General features: G+C 43.5%; 1 protein-coding gene across 2 annotated transcripts in view; it reads right to left on the bottom strand.

Moving 5' to 3' along the window:
- Positions 1–1,407: 1,407 nt before the first annotated feature.
- The window catches only part of CIT (citron rho-interacting serine/threonine kinase), a gene marked incomplete at both ends in the record, with an annotated part of 71,666 nt that continues 50,883 nt past the window's right edge, over positions 1,408–22,190 (bottom strand). For both annotated transcript variants that reach the window (XM_080628775.1, XM_080628776.1), the window contains 24 exons: positions 1,408–1,431; positions 1,944–2,247; positions 3,095–3,277; positions 3,392–3,470; positions 4,383–4,463; positions 5,061–5,189; positions 5,316–5,424; positions 7,674–7,766; positions 8,572–8,711; positions 9,926–10,061; positions 10,268–10,348; positions 11,310–11,479; positions 12,351–12,455; positions 12,762–12,853; positions 13,055–13,235; positions 13,510–13,647; positions 14,889–15,053; positions 15,300–15,462; positions 16,150–16,257; positions 16,452–16,592; positions 18,206–18,310; positions 18,733–18,868; positions 19,374–19,567; positions 20,051–20,248. In XM_080628775.1, coding sequence (XP_080484901.1) covers positions 1,408–1,431; positions 1,944–2,247; positions 3,095–3,277; positions 3,392–3,470; positions 4,383–4,463; positions 5,061–5,189; positions 5,316–5,424; positions 7,674–7,766; positions 8,572–8,711; positions 9,926–10,061; positions 10,268–10,348; positions 11,310–11,479; positions 12,351–12,455; positions 12,762–12,853; positions 13,055–13,235; positions 13,510–13,647; positions 14,889–15,053; positions 15,300–15,462; positions 16,150–16,257; positions 16,452–16,592; positions 18,206–18,310; positions 18,733–18,868; positions 19,374–19,567; positions 20,051–20,248 — 3,255 coding nt within the window. The remainder of the gene's footprint in view (positions 1,432–1,943; positions 2,248–3,094; positions 3,278–3,391; positions 3,471–4,382; positions 4,464–5,060; positions 5,190–5,315; positions 5,425–7,673; positions 7,767–8,571; positions 8,712–9,925; positions 10,062–10,267; positions 10,349–11,309; positions 11,480–12,350; positions 12,456–12,761; positions 12,854–13,054; positions 13,236–13,509; positions 13,648–14,888; positions 15,054–15,299; positions 15,463–16,149; positions 16,258–16,451; positions 16,593–18,205; positions 18,311–18,732; positions 18,869–19,373; positions 19,568–20,050; positions 20,249–22,190) is intronic.

The raw sequence follows: 22,190 nt of genomic DNA, 5'->3' as shown, positions 1-22,190 counted from the left end.
TAAAGACTGATCTCTGACCCTTCAAAAGATTCAGACCAGGAGACAAAAACTTTCAGCAAGGCTCCTGCCAAATCATCTGACCTAAAATAACCCAACAGACAAGAGAACGGGATACGATATTCAGGAAACTCGCCAAAGGACACGGACAAGGCATTGGACTTTTCTCATGGGTTTCTAGAACGGGTTAGCACAGGCTCGCGAGGGACTAGCAGAAGTATCAGTGGGGCACCAAGGGAAGATTGGATGCAGTTTTGCTCTTTCCAGTTGTAAAGAACGTGGTTGTTCACTTAGAATGTCGCTATTGCAGACTGAATGGTCAAAACCTGCTTTGAAAATCATCTGCGCTCTGCTTCATGTTCACAGCAAAAGAGAATAGGAAGCAACACGTGGCTCGAGGTCCGACGCGCAGAAGCAAAGGCGCTAAAGCTGCTCACTGTGAGTGTCCTCTTGTGCCATGACACATGGTTCGTTCTTATTGTACGACAAGTTACAGGTCATGGGAGCAGCCAGCCCTGGGCCACTCCTCTCCACGGGGACCCTGTGCCTGCCAGGTCTGCAGCAGCCTTTCCGCAGGGACCCCGTGCAGTGCTGAGGAGAGCAGCAGGGTGACTGTAACTCTTGTCATAGAATAAGGCTTGGTAACGCTCCGGTGCCAAATTTCCAGAGTAATTGACTCTTATTTTGCAGCGTAATCTAAAGGTTTCAGTTAACTTACAAGTGAGGTACAATACACTACTCAGCAAAGCAACCTAAAAGGAGAGAGCAGCCAGTGATGGTGCAGCAGCATGCAGTGAACTGTCATGCAGAAGACCTGGATAAAGTCTAACAACCCAGTAGCAGATAGGTAATGCACTTTGTCTGAGGGCCGGGCGCGGGGGTTCTCCCCTCCCCATCAGAGCTGCTCTAGAGCGATTGTAGTGAGAACAAAATAACTTTCAGAAGTGGCAGGTGAACAGACTGATTGGAAGTAATTTGTTCTGTAGGGAATATCCAATGGCACCTTCGACTGAAGGACTCACTCACCTCGGCCTGTTTCCAGGCCATCAGGAATTCCCAGCATGTCTCAGAACTAGGATCAATTATCTGTAAGGGGCACTGACCACATTAAAGACCTGGGGTGGGACTCGAGTCCCGCTGAATTTCCTTGATGAACTACTAGGGACTAAAGTGAATACAAAAAGTTCATGAACTGTTTGAAGGAGTAACAGTAGTACAAAGTGCAAAAACAGGAGTGCAGGAAAGTGCAGAGAAATTAACTGAGCTGCGGACGTCTCCCGATGCGGCGCAAGCTTTGGCCCAGGGATGCTGTTCTGGTGCCTGGGCAGCAGACACATGGAGTGCATATACTCAGTGTATTTCCTTTTTTTTTCCTGCAGGTCAAGATGAGGAACTTTGTCTGGCTGAGACTTACACTGAAGACTGGTCCCAGACCTGGCAGGGAGATGAAGTGACAGTGAATGAGTCGCACGTACTCTTGTCACACAGGCACCGGTGCCAGCAGCAGCGCATCACCTCACTACTGGTGCCACCGTGGCACAAGGGCTCTGCGCCTGCTTCTGTCTAGGTGCCATAGTTCAGTTCATTGGCAAAAGCAAGTACTGTCAGCATCACTCTGGACACAGCAGGCTCCCACCTCCCTTGCTCCAGACATTGTTCCCCTTCAAACTCTCCATATCATGATTTCTGTTGGTAAATGCCCCTTTGCTTTCAGATCTGGAGGACTTCAGCCTGGTCCAGAGTGAAGCTGCTTTTGCAGTTGCAGAACTGGCACGAGGGCAGGTGTTCACAGGAGCAGTGCATTACGCAATACGTGCTGTTTTAATGGAAGTTGAGGGGCAGGGGTTGAGATCTGGATTTGCTCTTGGACTTCACCGTACCACCAGCCCTCCTGCAGTGCATGCCTTTTCCTGGGAACAGGAAAGCTCTCCAAGCTCCTGACTCACCTTATTGACTTGAGCAAGAGGAGTTCTGGCACCACTCACAGGCACCCGTCCTCGGCTGCTCTCGTCGAACAGTCTCCCCGGGGACCTCTCTCTGCGGGTGCTCAGGAGCCGGCCTGGAGACTTCTCCCTCTCCAGTGGTCGCCCAGGTGACTTGTCCCTCCGCAGCTCCGTCCTTCCCTCGCGGTACCGATGGGGTGTGCTTGGCTCTCGAGGGTGGCTCAGACCTTCCGGTGGCCCTGGGCTTGACGCGACCCGCTTGGTTATGTGCTCGTTGTACGTGGGGGGACCCCTCTTGTTCGGGCTGCTGTCATTCAAAAATAATTGACGCGAACCGCTGAGCAACAAAAACCTCACGTTACATTTTCTTTTAGCAGAGCTGTAACTTTCCCCCCAAACACCCAGCAGTGTTCAGGTGAAACCATCAGACCTCCCTGAGCCAAGGTGAAAAGCACACAGACTTTGGTCGCTGAGCATCTGTCACACTAGCTGCACTGGTCAGGGGCCTCAGTGGATTGCTGGTGCGAGTCACGTCTGTGTGACGGGCCAGAGAACTCCGTGTTCTCATACACTTTAGCAGCAGCGTTTTCCATATACACTAAAATTTGACTTGTTTTTTCCCCATACAACATTATCAGTGGCTCCAGGCTGTTCAGGCCAGGTTAGGATGAGCTGCAGGCCTCAGTTTCTCAGTTTCCAGTGCACAGCGGCACCATCAACCCCAGAAGTATCATCATGCTGACCAGAACAAGATCACATCACCACTTCCCGGCGCTGTCTCCCTAAGTTGTTTAAGAAAAAGGGCTGTAGCTTTAGAGACTCTTACAGTCAATCGATGCTTTGTGTCATATTGATAGCATCTAAGCTCACCAAGCTCTGAGGTCACAGCTATATCCCAACATAAACCAGCTGAAGATCACAGAGTGTTTGTGGAGGTTACCCACATACTCCTAACAGAGCTGATGTTTCTTTGCCTTCTGTATTTAAAAACATCAGTGACTCCCTGCTTGTTCTATGCCAGCGTTACAGTGACTGCCCAATGCCAACCCCTCTCTCTAGGAATGGAACACGGGCATTCCACAGCATCCGGCGGAAACAGCCACCTGGAGCTGAGGCTGCTCATGAGGCGCAGAGGGACACACTGACTATCGTACCTGCGTGTAGCAGAAGATCCTCTGTGGTGCTGCTCATTGTTGGTCTCCTTCACTAGATTGCCCTTACAGCAAATCACCCTTAATTTGTCTTGGTAGGAGGAAGCCAAGTAGATGGCTCCAGATGAAATTGCAGGCCCCAGATACCGCGGATTTGGGATCTCCAAGTGGGCTCGTGCAGGAGTTCTGGGTGAAAGGGCAGGAAAAAGCATTACCAATGACAGCACGGTGCCTTTCCCTGGCACGTTGTGTTTTCTTGCAGCACACGCTGGTCAAAGTAATGAAGAGAGAACAACTTACCCTAGAGAAGCTCGTGCCTGGATCTCAATCACTTCAAGGGAATTAAAGTGGGTCACAAAGAGATAGGGCTCCCTGTAGGCTGGAGGAGCATCACAAAGGCAGGAAAAATACAAAATCAATTTCTGTATTAAATAAAACCTTCTCAAAAGCATCAGTGAGCACAGCAGCACTCCCAGCCCTGGGGAAACCCAGGGAGTAGTAGATTTGCTGTAATAAGACCTGATGTGATGACTAAGCAGGGAGATGAAAGCTTAGAGAATTGTTGCTTTGAAACTATCCGTATCTCAAGAATTCTACCAACCAAAGACTCCTGAACAGGCATTAAAAGCAGGCTATTAACTGAATACCATCCCACTCGGTAGTGCAAAAGGGCTGAGGGAACCAGGCTGACATTCCACAGTCCTGACTGTTTCAGAAACTTCTGAGCACTGTTACAAACCCCATTAGCTGGTTCAGTCACTGTAAGACCGGGAACATTAAGGAAACATAGAATCATAGTTGGAAAGGACCTTAAGATCATCCAGTTCCAACCCCCCTGCCATGGGCAGGGACACCTCACACTAAACCATGGCACCCAAGGCCTCATCCAACCTGGCCTTGAACACCGCCAAGGATGGAGCATTCACAGCTTCCCTGGGCAACCCATTCCAGTGCCTCACCACCCTCTCAGTAAAGAATTTCTTCCTTAGATCCAATCTAAACTTCCCCTGTTTAAGTTTGAACCTGTTACCCCTTGTCCTGTCACTACAGTCCCTGCATCCTTGTAGGCCCCCCTCAGATAACTTGCTTTAGTTTTCCTCCAACTGTTTCTGCTTCAGTAGGTTTGTCAATTTGTATTTATAATGATCTTAAATTGTGGGAAAATCTCCGTAGTTTCTGGGAGAATTAGGAGAGGGAAAAGGAAGTGCTGAGTGAGGAATACCTGTCCCACAAAGATGCTTCCCAGGTTCAATGATTTCCGTAAGCCAAGAGGATCTCCCTCAACACCTACCAAAAGCTAAGGGCAAGCGATTCCATTTCAGGTCGTCTGTCCTACTGCGTCTTCCATAGGAATCCACAAAGACACCAAACTCTGCCAAGAAAAGCAATGCCACGCTGTGAGCACACACCTGAACTGTGTTCCTTTATTGCTGGAAGGGACAAAGGCAATAGACCCAGGCTTGCCACTACCCTAGAGAGCCAGCAAAAGCAGCTGTACAAAAAAATAACAAACAGCTTCTTATTTCATCACCAGAAGGTTAAAAACTCTCATGTCTGTATGAAAAACAGAGGAGAGAGAGGAAAAGGCTGAGAACCTCTTAGCATTTTATCAGGATAATCAAACACCTGGTAACATCTAATACTGAGTTTAATCCCTTCCATTCAGGCACAGAAGACAGCACATGGCAACTGATCTACAGGCACAGAGAACCTTGAAGACAGATGCAAGGTGACCAACACCACTTCAGCAGGTCTATTTTAGCATCAATGCCCGGTGTGTGTCTTTCTTACTGCTTAAACCACCAGCCCCAAATCCTCCAGGGCTTTTGGATTCACAGCAAATAATCATTACCAGGCACTAGGAAGTCAACTCTGGCTTTCTTTTACAACAGTACCCCAGTACCTCCTGGCTGTTCATGTACCAGAAAGCAGATGCAGTGCAACAACTACACAACCGGACAACACATACCATGGAAACACAGCAGATACTCCTCCCTCTGCCCTGTTGGGTTCACTTGGATGATGCTGACTGGAAAACTGTTGGTAGAGGCAGCAAACACAGCAGAGGCCAAAGTGTGGTCATTTTTATCCAGAAACTCTGCAAAGAAAATGGAGAAAAACACCTTGATTGGCACCACTATTTTTTTCTTAAACTGGTTTAGAAGAGCCCCACCAAAAGAATCTGTGGAGCCAGCTGGTGCGTTCCTCAGGACACAGCTCCTACCCTCCAGAGTGTACTGCTTCATCTCGATTTCATAGAATTTGTTGGTTCCAATGATGATGCTGTAGGTGGTCAAATGGATGCAGCTGCAAGGCTCAGAGGTTTCGATCTCCTGGAAAAGCAGAAAGTATGGACAGGGATCAGCTCCCAGGAACAGTTTTGTAATTTTGGTTTTTCTGGAAGATGAGATACTGCCACATTTGTCTTTATGAAAGGGAGAGATGACAACCTCAAAGTCACCAACAGTCTCAAAAGCACCTGGAAAAGTACTCTTGCTACAAGAGTTTTGTTATGTTGGAAGTGAAACTTGCTTGAATACAGACTTGCCTATCAATCAGCTCAATCCCAGATGCTAACCCTAACAGGAACCTCTTCCCTTTGGAAGAATACCCTACTCAATTTTCTGGAGCAACGGGCAATGGCTCCCTACTTACAGCAGATCACAGCCATGCCGATGACTGCATGGCTGAACTGTGTCTGGAGGTGACACAAGGCCAGGACTGAGAAGTAGGGTTGAATGACGGACTTGTCACTAGGAAGTCCATCACCCAAAACTGCCCCAGCTCCAGAGTAGCTCTGCTGGAATGACTGTTTCCAGACCTGGAAGTCAACAGAAATCAGGACAGCTGCTGGAAAGGCAGGGAGAAGATCCCCAGACAATTGCAGCAGGACTGACACCAGTCAAGTCTCAAAGTCTTTATAACCCCAGGAGCAAAACCCTCGTCAGTAGGCACGTCCCCTCCTCCCAGCAGAAAGAATCAGCTCCCTAAAGCATCCCTGCTTTTAACACTGCAGAAACAAGCTTGATGGCTCCTTAAGCAAAAGGAAGACAATACACAATCTTTCTTCCTTCTTTGTGCAGTGTAACACACAGAGATGCTGTCCACCAAGATCTGCAGTGTGACTGAATAGCTTTGAGAGCTCTGCAAGTTAGCCTGACACAACACACAGATCCCCTGATCTTCTGAGGACAAGATTCCTTGCATAATTCCTAGTTTATCTGGCAGTTTAGTTGGCAGAACGGAAGAGCATATTCTGGGCTTGCTGCCATCTTGTTAGGAGCTAAATTCAGTTGTCTGGTTTAGTAAGGATAAGGAAAACCTTCCTTCTAAAACAGGCCATTGCATGTTTTACATGTAAGCCCTTGTCAAAGCACTCAGCACTGTGGGGTGAGTGGCAGCACAAGCAGAGGACAGTGCTTCCTGCTGGCTGCTGCTCCACTGTGAGCAAGAGTTGGTATCAGCTACAGTGCTTGCAGCTACCCCAGGTTTGCTGGTATCCACATTGTTTGTGCCAAGATCTCCATCAAATAATGTCTTTACTTCCAAGGAGGCCAGCATCTGAGTTACCGCCCCGGCTCTGCTTCCTTGCAGCAGTGCCAGTGTAGCGATCAGCGAGGATAAATCCTCAGTCAAGCTGTAAATTGAACCGGTCCCTTCAAAGAAACCTGCAGAAGCTCACAGAGAGCTGTAGTTTGACCTGAACATTCCTTAATTTGTGAACTGGAGAGGACATGAGTTTCTGGGTACCAACTCATTTTAAGGCGGGCAGTGTTTAAACTCTGTTCTGAGGAGAGATCCCTGTTACTTGGGGTGTTTTTCTGGATGTGTATGAGCATATCAGATTTACTCATGAGACTTAATTGGACTTGTCTTTAAGAGGAATAGCAGCTCAGGTGCTCAGGGCATTACCTGCCTGCAGCTGGCTGCCTGAAAAGAGTTGCAGTAGTTCTGCTTTCCACAGAATGAAGCAAGACATGTTCAGGCCCAGGGCAGTGCCAGGGCAGGAGGCAGACAGGGTTCTCTGCAGGGGACCTGTGTACCCAGCCACGTGAGATCCATATCTCACTGCCTCTGCTGGCCAGGAGAAGGTACCCATGTATCAGGATATGTATGGGAAACAGCTGCCTACCCTGTGATGGGACAGTACGAAATAAATACCCTTTGATTTTCACTAGTACAGTAAACAAATTCAGATAGCCACTGCTGCCTTAGCTGGAAAGAACGGAGAAGTCAGTTGTTATGGACTTCTCCAAAGACAAAAGAGGGGAGGGAACACAGCTGGGCAATGAAGAAGAAAGCCTTTTTTTGGGTAACTAAACGAGGGTATGACTACAGCCAAGTCAGTATTTCAACAAATCACAGTCCCGTTCTGCATCTCTTCAAATATGCCAACTCGTGTTAAAGGAAATTGCTGCCTACTCCGATTTTAGTCAGTGCACATTGCAATTTGTTATCATTTTAGCTGGCAACCAACTGTTCTCATGCATGCGAAAAGGTCTAAGGCGTTTGCTCCAAAGCAAAGTCTTAGTGCAATACATGAATTATGTGAGCTCATTATTAAGGGAATTACCAGGCTTACCTTTCTGATACAGAACTTGCTCAAGCTCTCATTGTATCGCAGAACAACCACTTTACTGGGCATGGCTGCACAGATACAAAGACTGTTCTCGACCTGTGGAGAAGATTAGAGGCAGAGTCCAGGTTGCTAATAGAGTAAATTCTGATGCTGAGCATGTGAGGACCTTTCACCACAAAGAACTTTGCAGAGATAAGCAGGTAGGTTTTTAATAGGGTACTTATTGTCAATTAGTGAAATAATGAAAAGCCTCTTCACATTCTCAAAAAAGAATGTGAATTTGAACTGCTTCTCTGATTCAGTTCATAAAAAATCGAAGGTTTTCCACAGAACAGTGGTTCATTAAAAGGGATAAGAAATCCAAATAGGTTCAATTTTAACCCTTGAAATCGTTACGTATCCATCACTTTGAAAGGAACGATGCTCAGTTTGTGATTAAAGTAGTCTGTAGAAGTGATTGTTAATGAGAATTTCTGTTGTGGCTAAGTGGTCCATTAATACAAATATTCATGAGTTCTCAAGTGACCCAAACCTAAATAAATTTGCAGCCTGGAGAGTGTTCCATGACATTCCAGAACAAACAGTGGATAGAATTCACTAATTCTAAACCTCAAAACTGAAGTCAACTGTGAGGAGGCAGCTATGCTGTGCTGTGTTGTATTTCTTATTATATAGCAGTTCAGGCTCTAGCATAATTTCTTCCTGACTAAATTTATTCATATTAGTAGTAGATCCTCTATACCGCCGTCAGCTCAGCCTCTCTTCAGCCCCTACACTCTTCTTAAAACAAGAATACAGACCTTGGATTTGTTGTCAGTGAAATAAAGATGCTGATTTGATTAATACTGAAGTCAGTGTGGTGTAAAGGGTGGTCTGGAGGCAGGAGAGAGCTGTATCCTACCTTGCCAGCAGCAAAAAGGTGACATCCTTTGACAGTCTCAAAGACATTTGGTGAGATATCAGGCTGGGCTGGGAGGTGTGACTGGGCTAGAGATTGCTTCACTTTCTTCACATCAACAAGACACAGAGCCCTTTCTTCTCCTGAAAGCAAAAATGGCCACATTTCATCACGGGAAAACTCCCTATTCTTTACAAAAGTCTGTTCCATTACCTAAGCAGCAGCTCATGGTTACAGGCTGTTACTGTGGTAACAGTCACAATGTACCATGCAGAATTCATTCCATGTTATTTCTCTTAAAAGAGAAACAGAAAACATACAAAAGCAGACAGTAAATCCACTGGGAGAACAATCAATCTCTCCATGGATTACCAGTGTTGCTAAGGTTAAGATGATGACAGTAGCAGTGGCTTCATTAGGACACTACTCAAAATTACCCAGGAAGTTCTATTTTACCTTTCAGAACTTGAAGTAAAAGGTGGTTTGGCCTCTCTGTGCCACCAAAACCAGCAAGGGATTTCCGAGTGCCCTAATAAACTGCATTACAGACCAAGCCCAATTCCTCCCCAAAGTCTAGCAATAGAGTAACATTGACTTCTAACTTTGTGAGAGATTCATTTTGCCAGTTGCTTTTTTCCTCTGGAACAAATAAAGCACGGACAGCTTAAATCTTGACAAGGGGAAAAACACAGAAGAAACAGAACAAAAGAAAGAATTTGTTTTTCATTCCCTACAAATGTCATTTAGACACTTGATAATTTGGGCTTTCAGCTGAAGATACGCCCTAACGTTCAGCATGCCTACATCAGTGTGGGAAGGATTATCTCTGGAAAACCACAGATGGAGAGATTAAAGCTCCTGTTCTTTTCATAAGGGAATCTTAAACCATGTAAGAAGTCCCAATTTTGTTACATGAATTAGTGTTTAGAGCAAGTTAACGGTTGTTGGCCCTAGGCCATGGTTATTCACATTGTGGTCCTCAAATGATTAACTACACTAAAAGAGAGGCTCTGTAGTGATTAGGAAGACACACTCACTGATCAACTCGACGCTTAAACTGAACTCAAAACGATGACAGAAAATGTCTTCTCTGGTTCTTCCCTCCCTCAGCTTTAGAAACTGAGAATTCACTTTCTCTTGAAGGTTTAACTGGGCCTTCATTCACATCTTCATTTACTTCAAGAAAGCCCCAGACAATGCTGTGTTAACCACAGGAAGTGATTCCTGACAATACACTGATAAAAACAGGAATAAAGCCTGTACTGTGTCCAAAGGAAAGCTGGGCCCTTTGGCACTGCAGTACAGAGCCATTGCCATCTGTTAACAGCAGGACAGATGGTAATGTGAAGCCCCCTACCTGCTATCATGAGTAGCTTCTCCAGATCCTTGATGAGATGAATTTGGAAGACAGCACCCATTCCTGGGATGTGTGTTAAGGAATTCTTCAGTACATTTAGGGCATAGAGACCTTCTTCTGCCCCCACCAGTACTACCTACAGTGACAACAGGGAAAAAAACCAGGACTACATGAGGATAACAAGGAACACTCCAGGAGCAGGCTTGGACAATCCTGTTTACCAGTGAAGAGAAAAAACGAAGTGACAAACGGGTTTGTAATTGCACATGTTGCTGTTACGCTGCCATTTCCATGAATGAAATAGCCAATACTCAGAAAGGCCCAGCTGAACATTAGCATTACCTGGTCACTGAAGGGCATTGTGCAATTTATATCCAAACGGTCTTCACCCTCCAGCTTCAGCAGGGAGTTTCCCAGCAATTTCTGCAAATGACAAAAGAGATGTATTTTTTTGGAGTTAATCTTGATGTCTTTATTAGCATTTTAACACTGTAAGGTCATCATTTCAGACAGGCAAAGTGCTTGGCACAGATTTCTTTTTCTCAGAACACTGAATGTTGCAGGGAAACCTCCTACAAAAGCATTAGGAAACTTTTATCTGCCTGAAACATGGTTAGGAAACCGATCAGAATGAACTTAACCTCAGACAGAACTGATTGCTGTCCCTATCCTTTCCATTTCCCCCAGTCTCCTGCACTGGAGCAGTAAAATTTTCCTAGGGGAAGAATTAACAAAGAAGTCCAAATGCTGGAGGGAGCATGTGATCTTCTCAGAGACAAAAGGAATGCTAGCATGAGAAAAAAGACGATTTCCTACTAGTCAGATACTCCCTTCCCTAGGGCTAACATGCTCATCAAATCTCCTTTTATCAGAAAATAGAGAGTAATCAGTGCAACAGTGATGAAAAAGGCTATTCAAAAGCAAAATAAATCCACTTAACCGCTGCTTCTTACCAGGAATAAAACTTAAACACACACACACACCTCCCCTCCCTTCCCCAAGAAACAAAACCCCTGACTCTGTAAGAATGGGAGAGGGAGCATTTTGCTTGCTTTTGTTTAATGTTTGCTCACTCCATGTGCTGCGTTATGGGACTGGATTTAAACCATGTCCTGTCTGCTTGCTCTTCTTTTTCTGTTTGCTGGAATTAGAGACATCTAATTTTGGGATCCTCTTACTACACTCCCAAGTCTGAAGCAGGGTATTGCAGTATAAAGCATCAGTCGTACAATGAATTAGTTCCTGGTACTCGTTGCCCATCGCCAGGCAGAAGTAACAACTTACCTGCAGTTAAACCTCAGAATGTCAAATACCGACAAAACACTTTTCAAACCTCTGCTCCCTCCCAGAATATTTTATGATTAAATGAAACTTTTATACTCACAGCATCAGCCTCAGCTTTTTCTCTGGAAACTCTCCCACCTGCCACTATTGATTCCAGTGCTGTGACCCAGCGCTGTTTGTCAGGGAAGCTGGGTGCTAACAGGTAGAGTGTTCTACCAGGCCAGCAAGTGGTGTGTGGATGAGACTCCAATTTTAGGATATATGGCACATCTGAGATGTTATATAGATAGAATAAGACTTAGATTAGTTTTTGGAATATTGTCAGTGGACTTAAAATCAACACCTTTCAGCCTCATTGGAGAGAAGTTGTATTTATCATCACGTGTTACCATGGCAATTTCTACATAGGTTTCTCCTTTACAGGTCCTGCACAGGCTAGCTACTTAAAGCTAAATATCAAGCTGGATGTTTGCAATCCATACATACAGTGCTGTCTTTACTAAATAAAAATAACTTCTCACCTTTTATTCAAAAGAGAAAGCCATTTCAGCAGGAAAAATACCCCCCAAAACCAGCCACTTGACTAAAGTTTTCCCTGTACTGTTCAAGAAAAATCTGGTTATGGAAACCTTTGTTTTTAACAGTCTGTATGCTTTAATGTTAAAGTCAAGACATACATAAACTTATCATTGGTTCTATTCAGTACATACAAATGAAAACATCAACATTTTGTCATAACAACAGACTGTACACACCCCACAGTATTTCTAATTCATGACTTTCTGGTACGAGCACAATGGTGGTATGAATTATGACAATTCACACTTGAGAGAGAGCATTGAGAGAAGGAATTTAAATCAACCGAGTGCTTTTGAGTATGTTACAAAACTCTTCAAATTTACTTCCATTTGGCTTGATGATTATATTATTCACAGTTCAACTACCATGACAGAAGCAACAGCCCATGTGTAACTAAATCTAGACGACTGAGCTATTCACCTAATTCAAGTAGAGGTAACCTCAAAATGGCACAGTTACAGAATGAAAGTTAAAGGGAGAAAATTCTGTTCAGTCAAACAGAATGCCAACTGATGGCAAGCCAGATGAAATCCATTTGACCTCATCTACGTCAGATTCTCACCTGTCTTTGCAGTATTGGTAAGTTCAGTAGCTCCTACAGCTCCATGCACAGTTACGTCGCCGTCAGGAAGGCACAGCTCAAATTCCTCCAGAGGCCTCTGTCCAGCTGCAGAGAGAATGGGGACACGGATGAAGAAAGAACAAACATGTAAGCAGCAATAACTGTGATAGCAAACTGAAGTGGATACACACTGGATGTTTGCAGAAAACACACTGCATGTTCACAGCTGGATTATTATGATACACCAGCTGGTAAATCTGTTAAGGATCTAGAGAAACCACACTGCCTTACTACAGAAAATTTAGCTAAATTAATATGGCCACAGCAAGCAGGAACAACCTTTAAGCTTCTCAGCTCACCAAACAATAGCTGAAGATAAAAAACAAGTTCTTCCTAGAAATGCTAAGTTACCTTCTCTTGCTTCTGCATCATAAATGAGCACTTTTGTTCCTTCCAGGACAATATACTTCCTGTCCCAGCCCTGTTGCCCACGTTTATTATTCCTACAGAAAATAAGCACAAAGTTACATTGGATTTTCTGCCTGGATAAAACAAGCATGCAACTCCTAGAAAGACAAATTTCAGTGGTAGTAAGTAATTGTAATGGGCAGGTACTGATTATCCCATTGTAGGAGCCAGGATAATACAAGGAACAGTTCCAAATATTTCAGCACCTGATACAGCACCAAGAGTTATGTTTATACCTTGGCACCTTCATCCATCCTTCAAGCCGTAGACTGCTGCTTGGCTCCTTCAGCTGCAGACCAGGAGAATTCATTTTATCCCGGCAGAATGCTTCAGAGAAGTGCGTGGCATATTCTGCTGGCAGTCCACAAGTAGCTGGCAAGCAAGTTGAGCATTTTGGGTGACACATCACCTGGCATTCTGACAAAAGGACAGAGAAAAACTTCTGTTATATGACAAGAAAATCATGCCAGAGCTGCCTCATGTTCTAACGCAAACCCCAGCTTTCCAAAGAATCTCCTGCCACTCTGAACCATCAGATGTTTTCTGATGTAGAATGTTTGCACCAACTAGTTTCAAAGTCTTCATACTTGGTTCTTTCTTCAGCTTTCACTGAAAATCTGTTCTAGATGGCTGGTGCTTTTCCATTCTCCCATCCAGTGACACTCTGCTCGAGCACACGCTCTGCTCTTACCAAGACATTTAGATGCTTGTCTTCCGAAGTGCACTGTATCCAGACACACGGCGCATTTCGTCGCTCTCATGTTTAGCCCCACATTGAAGCGATGTGGGATATTGTGATGCATTCGCTCCTTCAGGCGCCGGCTGTACTCTGGAAGGGACAGGATTTATTATCACGATGAGCACTGTGATAGGGATGAAAATTGAGAGTAGATTTTGGCATTTTAAGGCCAAGGTAATAAAAAGGGCCTACATATCTCTATCAAAACTCTGCTGAACACAGACACTCCTTCCCTTTGCAATCTGTAAATCTTAAGCAACGTTACCACCTCAGTAATGACCTGATACAGATGCACTGAATGTGCTGCCTGAGCACAGACTGTAGAACTGAAGTGGCTAATGTTTGGTGTAGCAAGATTATGCCAATCAAACCACCTAAATTTCAAGTCTGCACTCAGCTTCAGTTCTCACAACGTGCTAAACTAATCTCTCAATTTTTATAGCTAAAAACTCTTCAACACCTATACTGTTGTGATCAACACACAGCAGGCCTTCTTCATACAGCCAACCATTAGTGCCAGCAGATCTTAAAGCATTCCTACAATCCCTGTTAGTGTATCTCTACCGAGCAAAGTTTATCCTCCAAGGCATGGTCTTTTACTGATGAACATGATTCTCTTCCCTGCCCATGACCTGCCCCTGAGGACATCTTCCCGTGCCAGTGTTACCCATCCTCACACAGTGCCCTGTGCCTCAGCTGGCTGCGCCCGCTGCTCCAGTTTGTGGGTTCCGGCTTTTTCCAGCTAAAGGCTGGAGGTTTTTGTTCTGAGTCTCGGGGAAGGTTGGTTATCTAAGATTAGCTGAGCAGACCCCTCAAGTCCTTCAGCTTTTTGTGATGACCCTTCTCCCCTTTATTCTCAAGAACTTCAAAGGGTATCCCCTTTTTCTAGTTAACAGGATATTAATATTGTCTTTGACCCGGTATCTTCCTTTTATGCCTAACCAAAGTCTTTTCCCTTTACCAAAAGGTCTTGATAGAAACATTCTGCTAAGCAGAACAAATCAACAGTTTAGATAAGTAAAAATGCTGCCTGCTAAGGAAACAGCTATGAATCCTTTTGATCAATGCAGAAAGCCGTACAGAAAACATCCTCCTCTGAAGAAACACATGCTCTTTAAACGATTGCTCCTAATAATTGCTGCTGAAGAAATAACTCATATAGTCCAAATAGAGAATTAAAAAAAAAAATAGAGCAAAATGTATCATCTAATATTCCCAGCATGAAAAAAATCTGGTTCTGAAATTAAAAAAATATAAAGAAGAATAAAAAAAGAGATGGCATTGAAATAGGAGACAGGAAAACAGTAACAGAAAAGTCCCCCAAAACCTACCCTCTGGTGTGGAAGACTCCTTCCTGCGACTGGAGGGTGGAGCTAGCAAACTGATGGGAGTAGGCTGATGCTCTGGTGAGCGGACTATGGCAGACATGATGATCTGCTGCCTGGCTGTGGCTGGAGTAGATGGATGAGGGTGGTCTGATATCTTCCGATGAGCAGCTATAGATGAGATAAATGCCACTCATTAACAAAAGTGGTATGAAACCCTCATTCATAGCAGTGGTTCTATGTAACCATTCAGTGGTTACAGCCCGCAGATAAAAGCGTAGCTTTATTGCACCTTCACAGCAGTAGGCAAGAATTAAACAACTTATGTTACTGCTAGAGTGACAGACAATTAAAGGCACGTTTTCAGACCTAAAACGTGCATCTCCTTCCAGATCCACCTTTTCTGTTAATCCCTACCTTCTTCACGAGCAGATCTGAGTTCAATGCGTGTTTTCTGTAGAGCCTCTTCCAGCTCAGCAGAACGAGCCTTCTCCTTCTCCAGTGCCACTTTCAGCTCATTGTATTGCAGGGGAACCTGTGTGGGTAAAGAAGGGTCCTCTTTCCGCCGACTAAACAGGCCCTAGCAACAGAAACACACAGACAACTCCTAACTCCTAGTAAGAGATGGCTTAAACTAGGCAAAGTGCAACTAGCTAGTGGCAGTCCGGCCAGAGGGCCTAATGGCAATTGTTATGCGTAAGGATGGATTTTTAGTTCATATTGGCACTGGAAAGAAAATGTTGAGATATGGATTAGTTTAAAGAGGGACTTACGTTACCTGTTAGTACTCACACCTTGAGTTTCCGAAAGCATCTAAACAGAGGATCTCAAAATACGTAGTTAAAATTAAATTACTTAAATCAAAATGACAGAACGGCTCATGACAAAGATGTGACACAAGTCACATCACCTGACTAATCAATCCTATGCTCTAACTACAAGACAACCACTCTACAAACACAATGTGTTCATACACACATACATACTCACCATTAAAAACAAAGCATGGCTAAAATTCTGTATTCCTACAGCCTCACTGAGCTGTAGCTACTGGGTTGTAACCTAAGTATTGTAAGAATAACAAAATACTGGAAAAGCCACAAAGAACACATTGTGCCTAGTAAAGCTTGTATTCAGCAACTCAGAATGCTCTTAGATGAGGGCACATTTGTGTTACACAAAGAAAGAGAACACTATATTATGAATATACATAACTGATCACAAAACTATCCTTTCGCACTGTGCCTCTTCAATCTCTTTCACCCACCTTTTTCTTTTTCGCTGGTTGGTCCATCTTTGCTTGCAGGAAATCAATGAGTTTGGTTTGCTGGGAAATAGTGCCCTCCATTTTCACTTTTTCATGGGAATAGAGAACCTGGGAACCACACACACGTCAGACATTCCATCTTACTAGAATAAACAGCTAACTCAAGAACAGAAGAGCTAAAAACAGTGTAAGGAAAATGTCACACAGAAACGAGTGGGTTAAGTCCTACAAAAGCCCAGAAACAGGAAGCGGGGTTTTAGGATGTGGAGCACAGAGTCCGGCGCCGGTTTCCTCACCCTCACCTGAATGTTTTCCAGCTGATATTCCAGGTCACTTCTTTCAGTCTTCAGAAGATCTGCTCGATCAAGAGCCTCTTGCAGACCTTGAGTTAAGCGGAAGATGTGACTCTTTTGCAGATCCATTTGCTGCTGCAGCTTTGCCTGCTGTTAACAGGAATAGAAAGGCCAGTGTTTTGCTTTTGTTGTTTGCTTAGTTTTAAATAAAAGGTATTGAATGTTATCATTTTTTGTAAAATAAGCATCATCTCAGACGTCTGTAAACAGACAATTCTTTAAAAGCTGGAAAGTAACAATATTCTAGAAGTTTCCCTTCCTTTCAGAAGGCATTATGACTAAAGAAGCATCTCCATGCATTTTATCTTAATCTGTAGCAACACCACTTCTTTCAACTGCATGTTCATTTGCTTTACTTGCTTTTTCAAGCATTTAAAATCTTGCAATAGTTAATAAGACTGCAGATACATAAAGAATTTCTTGATGCTGTTTGCTCAAGCTCTGTACAATCACCAGAAGCCATCACAAGACTTTGTAAATAAAAAAATCTTTCCTATAAGCCAGGATAAACTCCTTCCTCTACAGTCATAAGAGATAAGGAAAATAATGTCCAATTGTTTACATATTTGTCTCCAATTAACAACAGAAAAGGGCACATAGAATTATAGAATGGTTTGGGTTGGAAGGGACCTTGAAGCTCAACCAGTTCCAATCCCCTGCCATGGGCAGGGACACTTTCCACTACAGCAGCTTGCTCCAAGCCCTGTCCAACCTGGCCTTGAACACTGTCACGGATGGGGCAGCCACAGCTTCTCTGGGCACCCTGTGCCAGAGCCTCAGCACCCTCACAGGGAAGAGCTTTTGCCTTAGATCTACTATAAAACATGACAAACTACACCTAATTCTTTCAGGTTTTACACTTTCTTGAGAAGAAAGTCCCTGAGTATGAAAACCATTAACATGTGTTATGGAGCGAGAGTCAGAATGATTTCGCTGCAATGCATAATGGGGTTCTCAACTCTGGGATGACTTGTCAGTACCACAAGTACACCAAAAGGCTCTAATTGCCCTAATTACCTGTAAGCACCCTTCCCCTGAAATCCTCCTCTGCAACCTCTTCCCCCACTACCCGGGTCTAGCTGCCTGCATTCAGTATCTCACTGATGCGGTGCAGGTGTGTAACCTTGGATCAGACTTCCGTGAACTAAGCTATATTATGAATAAGGAGCCTTGAGAAGCCTTACCAGTGGCCTTCACCCATGCTCCCTCAGCACATTGGCTCCAGAGCTGGTTTTAAGCCATGGTACTCACATCTGGTCTGGTCAGAGCTATGCTGTAGGAATGCTGTACCTGGGCATGGACATTGCTTTGCAGACCTCACCTGTGATGCACCTCATCACTACAGGCTTCTGCAATCATCACTGGGCTGCTGGCTGAATCTGATTACCTTCACCAAACCTGCTCTACTCTTCTTGTTCAGGTACTTGAGACTGTGCCTACTGGCTGCAAGGTCACTGCACTTGCCTCACTTGCTGTTTCCCTTTGCTGCCAGCATTCCTTCCCTCGAGGAGCAGTTCACTTTCACTGCTCCATGGCATGGCCACACACGTTGCAAAGTTTTAAGTAAAAACAACCCCCCAATTTATTAATCTCTCCAGTTATAGAGAAAAAGGGTGGATGTGCAACACTGCTATTCTCACAACTCCCCCCTGCTGAGATGTGGAACCTTCTTCTGAAGTTACAACATGAATTTCCAAGGTTACCTCCTCCAGAAGTCTCTGCTTGAGCTCTCTTTCTGTCTCAAGCTTTTGTTGTAAACTGCGTGCATTCATCTCCAACATAGCATGCTTCTTCTCCAGGTCATTGAGCTAGGCAGGTGGGATAGATGGTCAGAATAATATTGAACACTAATAAACAGTGTTCCACAATCTTAAAATCCAACTTCACCAAGAACACATACAGAAAAATGATACAATTATCCTGTATTTGGTCTAAGGGGGAAACCCAACCAACCAGCATTTTGGTATGCCCTTGCTCAAATGCAGATATCAAGTTATTGAAGGACTTCACTGTACACTCTGGGCATCACAGGACGCTTTCTTGCTTTAGTCATTTTCTAAAGGAAATCTGAGGTCTTTGGCTTGAAAACAGAATTCTATTCTACGACCTCCCATCTTTTTCATTTGTTCTGACATCTTGAAAAAGCTGCCCAAGGCCACTTTTCTACAAGTAATATCTCTAGAAAAGTATCTCACCTGATTAGTAATGTCTAGGGCTGAAAGTTACTTACCTTATCAGAAAGGCTCTCAGCTTTGAGTTTTTGTTCCTTCAGCGCTTGCTGGAGGGCTAGAATCTCTGCCTTGTGTTCTTTGACAGCTAGTTCTACCACCTGGCGAGATTCAGTAATACGCTGATCTGCTCTCACTCTGTATTAAAATGGAAAATAATGTTACCTAACTCCTTTCTGGGCCTGACCTCTCCCTAGTGCAGTGGCAGCAACAACTCGTTCAGGGGGCTGCCTCAAATTCAAGATGTTACTTTAGAAAGCCAGACTGTTTGCTGCAACACTTTTACATTATATAACCCCGTTCCAGCCTTGCTAGAACTACAGCCTGAAAATGTCAAGACCCCACAGGCACAGTTAGGAGCAAGCACTATTTTTCCATATAAAAAAGTAGAAGATAATAAACCAGGACATTTTATAAAATACAATGATAAATACCACTCCCCAAGAATCGCTCACTTGCAAAGCAACCAAATGAACAATATCACTGGTGAATGACTATTAACTAATAAACCATTTTTAGAACTACCTCACAAGATTTTATATTTAGTTCCAACTCCCATATCTTATTCTAAATATAATTTTTGTACTAGCTTCTATCGAGCATTTTCATAAAAGTTAATAAAAGGGGAGGAGGGGAGAGAGACCTGCTCTGTTTCTCAGTATCCAGCATCCTCTGCAACTCTCTAACTCGACATTCAAACTGGGACTTCTCATCCCCTAGAACATTTCTCCATGCTTCCCACTGACGCTCTTTCTCCAAGAGTTCATCATTCAGGGCCTCCAGGTCCATTACTTGCTCTTCCAGCATTGTACATGTTGTCTTCAAGGCCTCCATAGTCTAAAAATAAATCCTCCTATCAATTCTCACATCCCACATCAAGCGTGCACTTTAAGCTTCAGCCTTACCATTTAAATTACAGTACATGCAAATTGGCAGCAAACATAAGCTGGTAAATCACAACCCATTTATTTCAAGGCTTCCATACATTCACTTGTGAGTGCCTTAATGTCAGTTCTATCTCATCAGGTAAACTTTGACATTTCCAGGGTCACAAAATTAAGAGGAATAATTCTAAATGAAAACACCTCCAGAGTGCAAAATTTCTAAATAAAAGTGCATAAAAATACAATAAGGAACACCAAAACTTCCCAGTCACTCAACTGCTCTGGGAAGGAAGGCTTAAATGCCGTTGCCCCTGGAAGAATATTCATTCCTGCTAGGTTTCCAGATTGAGAAGAGTTTCTTTGCCTTTCAGATCATTACCTAGCTATCACAACGAGATTGTGATCCAGACTTGGATCACAATAAGTAAAACCTTACTTGTTTCTGACTGGTAAGCTGCATCTCTCTCTCAGTGATCTCTCGACGGAGATGGTCCACTTCACTTCGCAACTGGACAACCTCATCATTGGCTCCTGAGGCCTCATCAAGTTGTTTGGACAGGAAGAAATTCTGATTGTTCAGTTCTGCGTTGTCTTCACTGAGCTGGTTCAGCTGCTCCTCCAGATCTGTGATCACCTAGAAAGAACAAGAAATTCAATTACATGTCAGTGAGTAGAGTTTAGTGGAAAAGTGTTCTCCTCTCGCATAACCACTTACTGCCAAGCAAGGAGACAACCTTGGCTATGAAATCGTTCCTAATCTAAACAAAAGCACTATTGTCAAGGTAGGCTTTATGCACAGGAGTGTACTTTGATTAGGAATAGACTCTTGTTTCTTACAGAAAAGAGCTTGGGCTTTTTAAAATTTGGTTTAGAGTATACGCTGCACTGCAATTTATTATTTGAGAGAGAACTGCCACATCTAAAGCACTGGTCTGGGAGTCAGGAGTTCTGGTTGTAGTCTCAGATGTGCCTTTGCCAAAACACTTCACCTTGTTTTGCCTCAACTTCCCATCAAGTGCAAATGAGGTTAATACCCCTCAGGGAGGCTTCTGAAGAGTGACGTTTAAGAAAACTGAGCACGCGGCGCAATGGAAGCACTGCAATCTGAGGAACCTCCCTAGCAAGTGCTTATATTCCTACATGGAACATCGTATGTAACCATGAAAAGCAGACAAATCTTAAGAAATACCTTCTATCACGGTAACAGCATTGTGGATGGCAGCAGGGGATATATGAAGAAAGAAAAAAGTGTGGCAACACAACAGACTAACAGAAAATCAGGGGAAAGCGAAAACTCAACAAGGACAACAGCCTTGCCTTTCAGGAAGTGCAAGTTCAGTCAGAATAGCATTACACTAGATGCTTTAAACCACATTCCCCTTCAATTTAATGAAAAATATGAATGACAATTGGCCATTTTCACAGTCCCATTTAATTTGTATGAAGGAAAGGCCATGAATACGGGATGGATGAACACCTGGACCTCCTCCTAACTCAAAACCAACATCATCACAACAGAAGAGAAAGAGGCCTCAGTGTGATCTTGAAATCAGCTCAATTAAAAGAATTTCTGAAACTGGTAACTCTTTACAATTCATATTCAATTCTAACAAGTTCTAGAGGCATTTTTTGCCTAGATGTCAAAGAAAAGTGAATACTTCATTAAATGGGAAACATTAAAATCCCAGAGCACAGTTGGCCACACATTTGAATTGAAATGTTCCAATTTCCTACACAAGCCAAGGACTTAAATATCTAAAGCAGTAGAGCACATAGCATACAGCTCTTCTCAGCTATCTGGAAAGATGACAACCATTTATTTTTGAAGAATCTGTAATGCATATTTGGCAGCTTTTTACCATGCCTCTCCTAGATTGAAATTAACAGCATTTGGCTTTTAAACTTCAAGCAGAAAAAGTCCAACTGACATTACTCCCTGGTGGGTGAAGGGGAGTTCCTGATACCCATATGTTCAGGGTCAAATCAAAATGATTCATATTACAAAACACAACAGTTCTAATGAAAACCTGGTCATGTGGTTGTTCCTTGCGCACTTTTCCTGTCCTACTCAAAATACACATTTTGCTCTTGTATGCATCAAGTTTGCAAAGAACACAAACTCTGTCACAAGGATGTGTTAGTATCTGTACTGCTGTAGGGATAAGAGCTTAGAAATGTATTTATACGAGAAGGAACAAAGGAACATTTGTTTTTACAGTGTTTTACCTACCATTCTTACAAGTAACATCTGAGATTTCTACTGCCAGATAAGATAATCTCTCTTTTTCTTCTACTTGTTTTTATATGTCTAACCCCATTATGTATCGAGGCAGTTTTAAGATCTATTTTATACATCCATGGCTTCTTCCCCATACATTTCGTCTATTAATACAAGTGCTTGCTACAAAAATTCTTAATCTAGTTTTGAAATACAAGAAGAAAGCAGAGACAGGGGAAACACAAAATGGATAAAGTGACACGCAGAGTTAATATGGAAACTATTTAATGAATCTTTAAAACTGGCTGTATTTCAAGTTGATTTCAACCCTTAAGGGCTGGAAGTTAAGCTCCCATTT

This window comes from Psittacula echo, assembly GCF_963264785.1.
Source record: "Psittacula echo genome assembly, chromosome: 13".
Classification (NCBI taxonomy): domain Eukaryota; kingdom Metazoa; phylum Chordata; class Aves; order Psittaciformes; family Psittacidae; genus Psittacula; species Psittacula echo.
The sequence above is the reverse complement of the archived record's forward strand: the minus strand, read 5'-3'. Positions and strand labels throughout refer to the sequence as shown.